This window comes from Acartia tonsa, chromosome 3 (genome assembly GCF_053477335.1).
Source record: "Acartia tonsa isolate MP-2025a chromosome 3, ASM5347733v1, whole genome shotgun sequence".
Lineage (NCBI taxonomy): Eukaryota > Metazoa > Arthropoda > Copepoda > Calanoida > Acartiidae > Acartia > Acartia tonsa.
Window position 1 is genome coordinate 27,938,553 of NC_137262.1, and position 12,034 is coordinate 27,950,586.

The 12,034-nt window shown below is 31.2% G+C and overlaps 3 protein-coding genes across 5 annotated transcripts in view; 2 read left to right on the forward strand and 1 right to left on the reverse strand.

Moving 5' to 3' along the window:
* LOC145313806 (uncharacterized) overlaps positions 1 to 12,034 on the forward strand; it is a 180,890-nt gene that overhangs the window by 137,722 nt on the left and 31,134 nt on the right. The window lies entirely within an intron of this gene.
* The window catches only part of LOC145313807 (glycogen [starch] synthase-like), a 144,689-nt gene that overhangs the window by 83,427 nt on the left and 49,228 nt on the right, over positions 1 to 12,034 (reverse strand). The window lies entirely within an intron of this gene.
* Positions 2,287 to 9,303, forward strand: LOC145315178 (uncharacterized). Of its 2 annotated transcripts, XM_080155220.1 has the most exons (7): positions 2,287 to 2,305; positions 3,752 to 3,802; positions 4,367 to 4,467; positions 5,721 to 5,814; positions 7,356 to 7,450; positions 8,206 to 8,387; positions 8,733 to 8,948. In XM_080155220.1, exons 2-7 carry the CDS (start codon positions 3,759 to 3,761, stop codon positions 8,799 to 8,801), a joined length of 585 nt encoding a protein of 194 aa, XP_080011346.1. In that variant the 5' UTR covers positions 2,287 to 2,305; positions 3,752 to 3,758; the 3' UTR covers positions 8,802 to 8,948. The 2 variants fall into 2 exon arrangements, with proteins under 2 accessions (XP_080011346.1, XP_080011344.1); XM_080155218.1 differs by lacking the exon at positions 2,287 to 2,305 and having other exon boundaries at positions 3,674 to 3,802; positions 8,733 to 9,303.

Here is a 12,034-nt window from a genome sequence, read left to right on the forward strand (position 1 = left end):
AAAATATTCTTTACAGTATATATTTTTAGTAGCGAAGCTACTCTATAATTTGAAATGTCCGTCTGTCCGTGTGTTCGTCTGTCCGTCATAGTTTGGGGGAAACGTGATTTTCTCGGCTCCTATAAAAGATAAAATGTTGAAACTTTTTGACAACACTCCCATTATTAAGGAGCATAATTAACTATAAAAAATCAGTGGCGGTAGGACCGTTTTTTATCCGGTTTTAGGCTATTTTTGTATTTTTCACATTTTTCTCCATATCTTTGGTGTTTATGGTCCGATTTCCAAAAATTGTTCAGTTATAGTATCAAAATTAAATTTTCTGTCATTACAAGAAAACAACTATGACGGTCAGATTGCCTTTAAGCAAGTTTTAGGCTATTTTTGTATTTTTCACATTTTTCTCCATACCTTTGGTGTTTATGGTCCGATTTCCAAAGTTTTTCAGTTGTAGATATCAAAATTAAATTTCCTGTCGTTTTTGCAGGTTTTTGGCTATTTTTATATTTTTCACATTTTTCCTCATATCTTTGGTGTTTATGGTCCGATTTTTAAAATTTTTGTAGTTAAAAATATCAAAATTAAATTTTCCGTTGTTTTAAGCATCCAGTATGTAATTTACTTTGACCATCATTCTGTTAGTCATAGTACTGAATAATAGATATTAAGAAATAAAAAAAAATTGTTGAAAAGGTTTCGTGATTTGTTTCCTAATAAACATGCTATAATCTTTAAATTCTTATACATATTTTTTGTGCTTCGCTACTTATGGATGTTGTCATCCTTGTTTATCTACAGTTACGTTTTACTCGGTTTATGATTTATATAGTATTTTAGTTTTAATAGTAAAAAACCAAAAGACCCTTTATGAAAGTAAATGAATAGATGGGGCACAAGCTATAAAAAAAACTTGGATCTACTGCAGTTCACGGTAAAATATTGCTGGTAACGAATATTGCTAAAAATTTATGAATTTTAAAGGCTGCTAGCTGCCAAACGGCTGAACGTACAGATCATACCCGCACACTATTTTAAGCGGCATAAGGAGGCCTACAAATAATCTGGAATAGCCAAGATCCAATGATGCACAGGGAAGGCTTCACTGAAGAAAAACCGCGTAAAATAGGTCTTTTTCGCGCATTTCTCTGCACTGCAAGATAATTATGCATTATTGATTAATGGCTATTCCAGATTATTTGTAGGCCTTTTTATGCCGCTTAAAACTATGTGCGGGCATGATCTGTACGTTCAGCCGTTTGGCAGCTAGCAGCCTTTAAAATTCATAATTTTTTAGCAATATTCGTTACCAGCAATATTTTGCCGTGAACTGCAGTAGATCCAAAAACTTTACCCAAGGATTGGGGACCCTGGGCCGACTTTCAATTGGGTCTTTGAATATGAGACAAAAGCGTCGGAAATTTTAACATAACCTAGTCGCTACAAAAGATACATTTATTGATCCACTCAACTCTGAGCTACTTTATCAAAGTGATATCTCTGTAAATATATTAAAACCTCATAAGTCATGTAAAGGAAAAAGGAAAATTCAGTAAATAAATAATACTAGCAGAGTTTTAAACTTTAAAAAAGAATTGTTGGAAGGGCTTTGCAGCTGTATGTATCAGCCGCCACTAGAAAGCTTTATTACCATTTGAGAATCATCAACAAACTCACAGTCTTCTGATGAATGATATTTCTAGCTACTTGCCATTATGTTTTTTACTTTACTAGCAGAGTTTTAAACTTTAAAAAAGAATTGTTGGAAGGGCTTTGCAGCTGTATGTATCAGCCGCCACTAGTAAGCTTTATTACCATTTGAGAATCATCAACAAACTCACAGTCTTCTGATGAATGATATTTCTAGCTACTTGCCATTATGTTTTTTTTTAAATTTCTCACTAGATTTTCACGTACTCCAATAAAATAAACTCGCAGCTTGCTAATATAACGATACCTCATATCCACTCCCGTTACCCCAACCCCTCCGCTGTAACTAAATGAACTAACTGATAAATAAATGAGGTCAATGTTAGAAGCCTAAATTGATGGCAATTTTCCCCTTGTCAAATAACCACGTATATTCTAAATCAACCATCGTTTTAACTTCAACCGTTTTTTGCTCAGCGGTAGTTTAAAGATAAATTTTGAAAATGTATGAAGTATAACTATTTTTAGAGATGGACAGTCTAGGAATAATTTCAATAACATTTATGTATTATGAGAGTATTTTTTCATATTCATGTGCAATAACTCATCTTTTTTATAGTATGATGTTAACCTTATTTCAGAAGATTCACTGAAAAATGTATTTTTTTTTACAGTTTATTGATAAATTTTCTTTTAAGATAAATTTTTTAAAAGGGACATTTAGTTCAAAGTGTTATTCTTATTTCATATATTTTGGCAATTAAAATGGACCAATTAAAGTAAAACTGGTAATGGTTTATTATTAACTAGCGGCTTCGCCCCTAGCCTCTAGGGGCTTTGCCCCTAGAGATATAATTACATCTTCTATTACCTACCCAGCTGAAAATGCGAATGGGTTGCAAATTTTTGTAAATAACTGGCGAATTTGCCCAATTCGTAAAAATTCGTAAAATTCGTAAAAATTCGTAAAAATTCGTAAAAATTTGTAAAAATTGTAAAAAAATTGTAAAAAAATTGTAAAAATTTGTAAAAAAAAATTGTAAAATTTGTAAAAAATTATAAAAAATTCTCTTTAAAAAAAATTGGTTTTTTTTTTGTTTTTGGGGGGGTTGGGGGTGTCCAATCCCCCAAGAAAATAGCTTAAAACCACCACAGGACCAATAGGTATATACCCTGAAGAGTAGAATCCGATCGGTTCAGTGGTTACCGAGATCTTAAGGGACAGACAGAGGGACAGACGGACAGACATCAAGCTACTTTGTATTATAGATATCGAATTTAAATTTAAAATTTATTCTTACCCAACCACCCTCCCCCCATAACAGTTGAAATTTAAAATGCTTTTGAAGATATGTAAATGAAATTTTAAAGGCAAAGCATTTAAAGTCACATCGAATGCTCATACTGTTAATAACTTATAGTTTTCCAAAGTTATATTATCTCAAATTACAATCATTAGTACTTTAATAATTTTGAATAAGCGCGAGTTCTACCAATAATATGTAAATAAAGTGTTCCCAAAATAAAGCCAAATTTGTACTTTAACATAAACATTTGAAATAGATATATTAAGTATTTTTGTACGCCTTTTAACAGCAAAAATAATCTACTAATTTAGGTATTTCCTCTCATGTCGTTACTGTGTTTTTAACGTTGACCAATTTACTTCGACTGTATGGCATTTAATGAAAGTGCCTATTGCTGACATTTTATACACATATCATTACTCAACGCTCTTCTAATAATAACATTATGATTAATGTCTTTAATAGTTGTAATATAACGAAATAAAAATGATAAAATAATTTTAAAATTATTTTTTTGTGAGTATGTAGATGCACCATGTGATATTTTTATTGAAACCTAATTGAAAGCATAACTTTTCATGCAACTACCTTATTTCAATTCAAATATACATGTAATTCATATACAACAAATCAACCCCCCTGGCAAAAAAAATTAATGAAAAGAGTTTTGATTGAAAGCTCATATATAAAAAGGCAGAAATGTTCGAAATTATCAGTTAATCATTACCATTTGATAAGTCAACAGTTCAGTTGAATTAAAATTGTAAAAAAATGATGAAAATGATATTTGTTATAAGTGCTGTAATGGTGTCTGTGGCGTCTGCTTATGAATATGACCAATATTATAGGTTAGTTTTAAGATAATATTTTCCATTATAGCTTCCAAACCGATTAATATCCGCTGGATTAGATCTGGATCTCAGACATACGGAAATTATTTATAGCAACGTATTACAGACAGTTTTGTTAGTAGTGCCTTTGGCCCCTATGGTTTAACAAAACTGGTTTTAATCTTATCCACAGAAAGCTGTCTATAAAACGTTGCGATAAATAACTATAAGTTTATAACAATTCCTTATTTTTTAACTTCAAGCATTTTTTTAATAATACAATTAATTTTTCAATATTTCCTGCTTTTTAAAAAATATTTGAAATTCTTAAAAAGTAATATTAGTTACAAACAAGCTGTGGTGAAAACAAAGAAAAATAAATCCATTACAAGCTAATAAACCAATAATAGACATGTTTTTAAATAAATCACTTATAATGACATAGGCTTCTGTCTCAGATAACTAGTTTCACTGCAAGCAATTTATTCTTCAAGATTTTTGAAATTCGTTAACAAACAAAGAAGTTGTTTGCTCTATAATACATAAAAAGATCTTAATTGTTTTATAATTTGATTACTTTAGTGCTGACAATTACCCCCAGTATGTAGGGGCTAACTATTCCAGCTTGATTCCTCAGTCAAGATTCAAGAGAACATTCAGCTCAGATACACCCTTAACCTTTGGTAAATAACTTACTTGTAATAGCGTAGCTTTTAATCAACATGTGTAGAACGTCCGTCCCTATTAAAGTTAGAACTTAACCCGATTAACCCTTACAGATCGGGGGGGGGGCTCCAAGAGCCCCCCCCCCTTTAGTTTTTTCAATCTCATTTTTTTTGTAGGTAAGATGGAGTGCTGTGACTTCATGACTTTTTAAGTTTAGTAATTATACGTCGGCAAGAGTTGATTTTATTAGGATATCTGGTCTGTGTCGGTCGTGGTGTCCGGTCAAAGTCGGTTGGGTAGCACCAAAATTAGAAAAAAATTCTAAAAAAATCTTAATTTCTACATTATGACTTTTGTGTATAAGGAGAAACCTAAAATTTGTTTGGTGAATACTTAGATATCAATGACCTTCTGAGAAAAAATGTGTTATGACCGTTTGACCGCTCCCTGACCGACTTTATGACCGATTTTTGTCCGGCTTTTACTACAGACATATATCATGAATATCGTGGCTTCTATTACAGCTAGAGTCCTATAATTTTTTTTGGTAAATCCTTGAGCAACATCAAACAGATAAAAATATTAATCGGCGCCGCCAACCGCCGTTTTACCGCCGTAACCGCCGAAAATGGCGGTTTCCGTTATTTGCCGTTTTTTGGCGATGATCAGAAAAAGTAATTTTTTTTGTTATGAAAAATAAAAGTTCGTCCTAAAATTTGGTCATCCTAGCTGCAAAATTGGCCGCTCTACAGCTGTTTTAAAATTTAGCGGCTGGCCGCTAAAAAGCGGATAAGGAGCGGCCTGGCTGCTATGACTAGAAAAAGTAATTTTCTCTAAAAATACACATGAACCACCAGAAAAAAATTTTACGTCTTTATCTGTAACAGGAGCCGAGATAGAGGGGGGGGCTCTTGGAGCCCCCCCCCCCCCTGATCTATTAAGGTGGGAATTGGAGCCCGAGCTGTAAGGGTTATTGCGAATTAAAATTGGCTGTTTTATGATGTTTCTTTTAAAAAATTTGTCTAGATGTAGTTTTTAGAAATTCAGAATTGCAGAACTGTAGAATTAATTCAAGAATAAGGTATAGCTAACAAGCAGAATAATTATAAAATGATATTTGGGGGGGCAGATAAAAAGGTCGTCTTTACTACGAAGCGTTGCCACGAAAAAATTAGAAAAGTATGCTGAAAATACAACAAATAAAATTTTCGTATTAATACAGTTGTTGGTTACAATTGGTTACAATTTTTTTAAATTTTATATTTATTAGGAGCCTCACTCTCCCTGAAGATCCCCGTCAAACCCCTTGACAACGACCTCACCATGTCTATGCCATTCAAATGGACTTTTCCTCAGAAGGCCAGGTAAAAATTGTAAAGAGGTGTTGAAGATCTTTCATTAGAGATTAATCTCATGCTTTATTTTGTAAGTTGTGTTTTGTTAAATTGTAAACAGCACTCCCCCCAGCCTCAGTAAATAAAACATAAAGCACCCAGAAAAAAAACACGATCCGGTCAAACAAAATTGTTTTCTTAATTCCAAACAACTTTCCTTTGCTTTTGAAATATTTGATCTGATATATCAAATTAATAATCCTTATATTATTTACCATATTTTAAATGATTACTGATTATTAGAAACATATCATAGAATTAAAGAAAGTATTTTAACATTACTTACATCATTCTTTGTAGCTTATAGAAATGTAGGTGCTTTTCAACAATGTTTCTCTCGAGCACTGAAACCTCCCCTTATTTTTAAACTGAAATTAAGGGGGGGGGGGGTTTCCTATGCCTTGCCCTTTGCGTGGCCTATGACTGCAGTGCTACCCTGTACCTAATTTAACCCAGGGATAAGGGATGGGAAACGTAGGAAAATATTATTTCAGGCCTATTTCAAGCCTAGGCCTATTTCTAGCCTAATAAACCAGTTTTGGGATGGCGCAGTGGTTCGTATAAAACGCTAATGAAAAAGCTGTGTGTGTGTGTGTGTAGATAAAGTATAGAATCAAATTCAGGTAGCTAGTTTAAAGTAAAAAACATAACTTTTTATAAACCTATATATTAATGGCCTTTGTTAAAATGAAGTTTTTTCTCTCCCAAAATTTTTTTATCTTTTACTTTGGTAATTTGAACTGTCAGAAAGCTATCGTTATATAGGTTTCCCTCAGACAGATTTTAGTTTGTATTATTTGCATTTTTATTAATGAGTAAAAATTTTATTTGAAAATTTCATTGCTAATTAAAATTCAAAATAAATAAATCAATATGCACTTGGGTAACATTCTATCAAGTTCTTTGGATACTATTATGTAGTGATAGATTTGTACTGTGTTGTATTGTACATATATTAGGGTTCCGTATTAAATTTTTAAAATTCAAAATACAACATCTAATTTATAAACTACCAAATGAAAATTCGTAGCTATCTTCTTTCCAAAAAATAATCCCGTTATTTTTGTTTTTTCTATATGGCCCTTTTTTATTGTTTAACTCTAAGCAGATTTAATAATTAAGCTAATGTGATCTAACACCATTTATATTTATTTTTTAGTAGCAGACAAAATCATTATTTTTTCTAGAATTGTCTGCTTCTAAAATTTCCGCCAATTGGTGATTGGTTGTTAAAAACAGGCCGATTCTTATTGGTTTAGAGCGATAGCTACTTGGGAGCGTCCGCCAGTTTGATAGGAATTTGTAATAGTTGCAATATCCCTTTAGAATCTAGGCTGGGACCTAATTAATGGCCAGGTTTCCTATCCTTTATCCCTGATTTAACCTAACCTTGTCTGACTTAAAGTTATAAACAAAAAATTAAAACAACCCCCCTCTCCTCAATAGTAATTCAGCTAAACAAATATTTATTTGCTTTTCTCTAAGTTTTAAGTTATTCCCAATTATCTTAGGTCTTTCTCTGGTAGATCTCTAGACGGAGGAGAGGACTTTTCTGAAAAGCTGAACATTTACAAGTTCTTGGAGAACCAAATTGGCATGGTTACTGGTAAGCATTTCGCTTCATTACCACTATCTTTACGTCTTACATTATGTTTTCTTCATCATGACCTCTAGGGGGGCTTGGTGTCGCTTGGGGTTCTAGACATTTCCACGCATCTTCAAACATACTCCTCCCTGTAGACAAACAACCCTTTGATTGCGCGACATCTGTCTTAGAATTCTTGTGCATGATAATGAGTTGCGCCTGTTTCGGGCCAAGGCATTCCCTATTCTTTTTTACCCTATCTGTCTTTTGGTTTTTTTACTTTTCTTAATTTCTATACTTTTTCATAAAATCTGTATTTCTTTCTATAGAAGATATTTTTATTTTTATTATTCTTCCATTTATTACCCAGTTTTCCTCTCTGTTTTTCTGTCTCTCCTTTCTCTATCAATATCTGTAAAACGTTTTGCCATTTTTCGTTTTCTTTCTTTTTAATTATTGCCTTAAGTTTTATATATTTCTCATTCTTTATCCTGATACTTTGTATAAGATTACTATTCATTGAATAATTTAACTATATCATTAAATGCTTAGCAATGTTATATCACCCAGGAATCTTAAGGGATAAGACAATATGACCCCTTTCCGTAAATAAAAATTATTGGTTGAAATGTTTGGAATAAAAATTAGAATAAAAGTAAAAGCTCAAGTTAATTAGCCGATGAATAAAAACACTTTTTTTATAAATCTTTGGAATTTGCAGTGAAATGTCCCCATCACTCCTCACTGTATATTAACTTCTTAACTTCCAATTGCAGGAATTGACGGACAGGCCTGTCTGTTGAGAACCATCTGCGAGGTTGCCGTGGCACCTGAGCACGAGGACGGAGTCTTGGGAGATGCCCTGAACATGGTCCTAACTGTCACCAACACAATGAACAGTCTTAGCCATCAGAAGAGTGAGAAGGATATCTATGTTGAGGCCCAGGCTTATGGACAGGTATTATTAATTTATCATTATAACTAGAATCTACGCCCTAGCATGTAGGGACTATTTCAAAAAGATTAGAAGGGGATAGAAAAATATGCCAGAACTGTCCTTATATCTCATAATGGAATAGTCTAAAACTATCCTAGGACCTATTAGAAGCTCCCCAAAAATTGATTTATATTTATAGAATTGATTATATGGATGTAAACTTATTTATCAAAAATAATTTTTTTTACTTACAATTTTCTTACTGCTAGATATCTATTTCTACAATAATAATGCGTGAAATGATATATTGTTGCGTAAATAACAGTGTAAAACCTCAACAGGAATGAATAAAAATTTTACTTTCAGGCCACTGCTGATTGCTCTCCTTACTACACCAAGTGTCCTCTGTCTATTTTCAAGCTGATTGCCAAGTAAATTATAGAGTAGCTGCGTTTTTTCATCAAAAATCTCTACCCTCACTCACAAAGACTTATGACTGTTTATATTTAATATCAGACTTACTGTACTGAAAGACTTTTTACGTTTTTGACGAGAAAAAAAAATTGAAACAATATTTTTTTTTCAAAGACGGGTTCCTTGAAACATATTTACTACATATGACACTGTGATATTAAATCAAAGACATTTAAACTTTTACAGTATTAATGACATACCACACAATTCTAGTCATTTAATTCTTAAAAATATAAGTATTGTTAATTGTTATGTTTTAAATCCATAATTGTTTTGTTAAAGCTTTTAATATTATATGTTTGAATTTGTTAGGAATATTCTTTCATAAAATATTGAGCTGTGATTTCTAGTTCTCTCAAGTTGATAATTATAATATCACCTCAGTTCTGTTACAATAATAATGTTACTCTTTTTGTTTCTAATATTATGTTACTTTTTGTTAAATAAATTCTGCTCATCAGTATTTTATATCAATTACTCTAGAATTATAATAGTAATAATAATAGTTATTTATTACATCGTATTATTGACAGTTTTCCTCGGATAGTAAAATTAATAGTTATGAATTTAATTCTAGTCTTGTTTGCCTCGAGGGGCTGAACTCCCGGTCTTACAAAACTGGTATCAATTCTAAGATTTTTATTTTCATCTTCGTGGAAAATTGTCTGCAAAAAGATGCTAAACATAATTTTTCAGTATGGCTGAGAATCAGTTCTAATCCGGTGAATTTATCGGTTTCGAAGCCATACTGGAAAAATAGATTTAACGCTTTAGCATAAGTCTACCTATCTATTATAATTATGATATATATCCTACAAGAAGTGACCTCCTAAAGCCTTACGACATGCACCTCTAAACACCTCCCGGCAAAATATATGCATTAAACACCTTTTTAAATACATCATTTCAATTTTCATCATACTTTTTAAAATATGTAACACTGAAGCCCCCATTTAAAACACCTCTGGTTAATGGAATGCCTTATAATCGTAGATAACACATTAGTTAAAGTAAAAGTATATTAAAGATGTGACTTATAATATCTGTAAATGCTATGTAATATTTTTATCATAATTAAGTCGATTTTAAAATAAATCTTATCTTATCTTATAACTAGGGGACAATCGCACATCAGCTATGAATCTACCACCTTTACAGATTGAATAATTGCATTATTTAATTGATTGATTAAATTACCCTATTATTCATGCCATTTTTTGTTAAAATTGTCCTGTTAATTTTATTTTGTGTTATAGCAAACAATAATTATCTAACTTTTATGCAGAAAGTTTAAAATGTTTTCAACGCCAACTAATCTAATGATTTAAAATCAATCAAAGGCCCTGGTAAAGTCAAGCAAGATGTTTTGACCTAGCGATACCTTTGTTCTCGGCGTTAAAGTCAACTGATTTTCATTTTATGATAATAAGTATAATAAAAATAGAATGTCAAGCAAATGTTATTGATAATAAACATTTTTAAAAGCGAAGCTTTCCTATAAATAGGGTCGGTCCGTCCGTACGTGCGTCCGTCACAAACGGATAGCTTTCTTCGTTAATTTAGGCATGTTAGAGATGGCATCGATTTCAAACTTTGCATGGAGATTCCTGTGGTAGTTAGGTACGATTTAGAAAGCGTAGCAACTCTATAATCATTACCAAAATGTCCGTACATCCATTTTAAACATGACGATTTTTAACTCTTTAACAACAATATATTTTCCGTTAATTTTGGCATGTTAATTTATATTTTTTTGTTTTTTTAAAGATTATCTATAATGTCATTTTCCATCTTCAATAGAGGCTAAAAATTCCTCAGAATAAAACTTAAATATAAGGATCGATCGGTCCTGTCGAAATGAGATCTTAATAAAAATACATTCAGAAACACAACATATTACTTTATATTATGGGATATTTTATCATTGATTTTAAGATGATCGATAACTTAATTCCTAAAAACGTTTTATCATATCTTTTTTGGTATTGTTTATACAACATATTATAATTTCATGATTTATTTTATACAGATGTATAATTAAAAATTACTTTTAGATTTAATATTTATTACTTACTGTTTTTGTCGTCATATCCCATTTGGAAATTCCAAAATTTAAAGCCTCTCCATAACTTACAGTATTAAACAATTTAATGAATATTGTGATAGTTGATATTTTTAAATAGGGTTTATAGGTTTTTTGCACATAATAAGAAAATTGCAACCATAAAAACTTCGAACTCTTGAAATAATGTTTTTTTTTGATTTGTAAAAGGGCATTTTAGTCCACATTTCAGCTATGAGTGACCTTGGATTGGAGATATTGCATATTTTTAATAAAATGTTTAAGATAAAGTATTCGCAGGTATAGAATCAAATTTCTCATTTTAATAAAATAAAATATCTAAACAAGTGTTTGAATTGTAATAACAAAAACAGACATTTTTTAATTAATAGCAAAGCATTTTAGATGCGGGGCTACACTATAAATAAATCCGTTTGTCAGACCGTCCGCCCGCATTACTAAGTGGGAATTGTAATTTTGGATGTCATAATGATAGAAATATTTACAAGAAGTTTTAGACGTTTCGTAGGAGCCAAGAAAATCAGTTTCAAAAAGTAAAAAACGGCTAAAAAGCTGTTTAAAAGCAGTCCGACTGCCAGGGATGTGTTATAATTAATTATATTGTTTCCACAAAAACTTTTCAGGCGGACATTTTAAATTATAAAGTAGTTATGCATATTAATACATATTATACATTAATTCTATATAATTTATTTTAATTTTCAACACTAATATACTTTCTACAATTAGTCACACATATATTTTTTTAATATTCTCATTTTATTGAAATTCTATGTAACAATTTTATAATAGTTATTTCTCGTATCGTATTATAAACGGCTTTCCGCGGATATAGAATGTACAATTATAAGATTAAAACTAGTTTTTTAGCCCCGTGGTGCCGAAGGCACCGGCTAAAAAACTAGTTTTAATCTTGTGATTGTACATTTCTATATTCGTAGAAAACTGGATATAATACGATGCTAGACATAGTTTTTTCGTATGGATGAGAACCGGTTCCTATCCACCGGATTCGAATGAATACGAGAAAAACAAATACAAATTGTTATTCTAAAAATTAGTATTTACCTATGATAGTTAGGGATTTGAAACTTTAATATTCACAAAATCA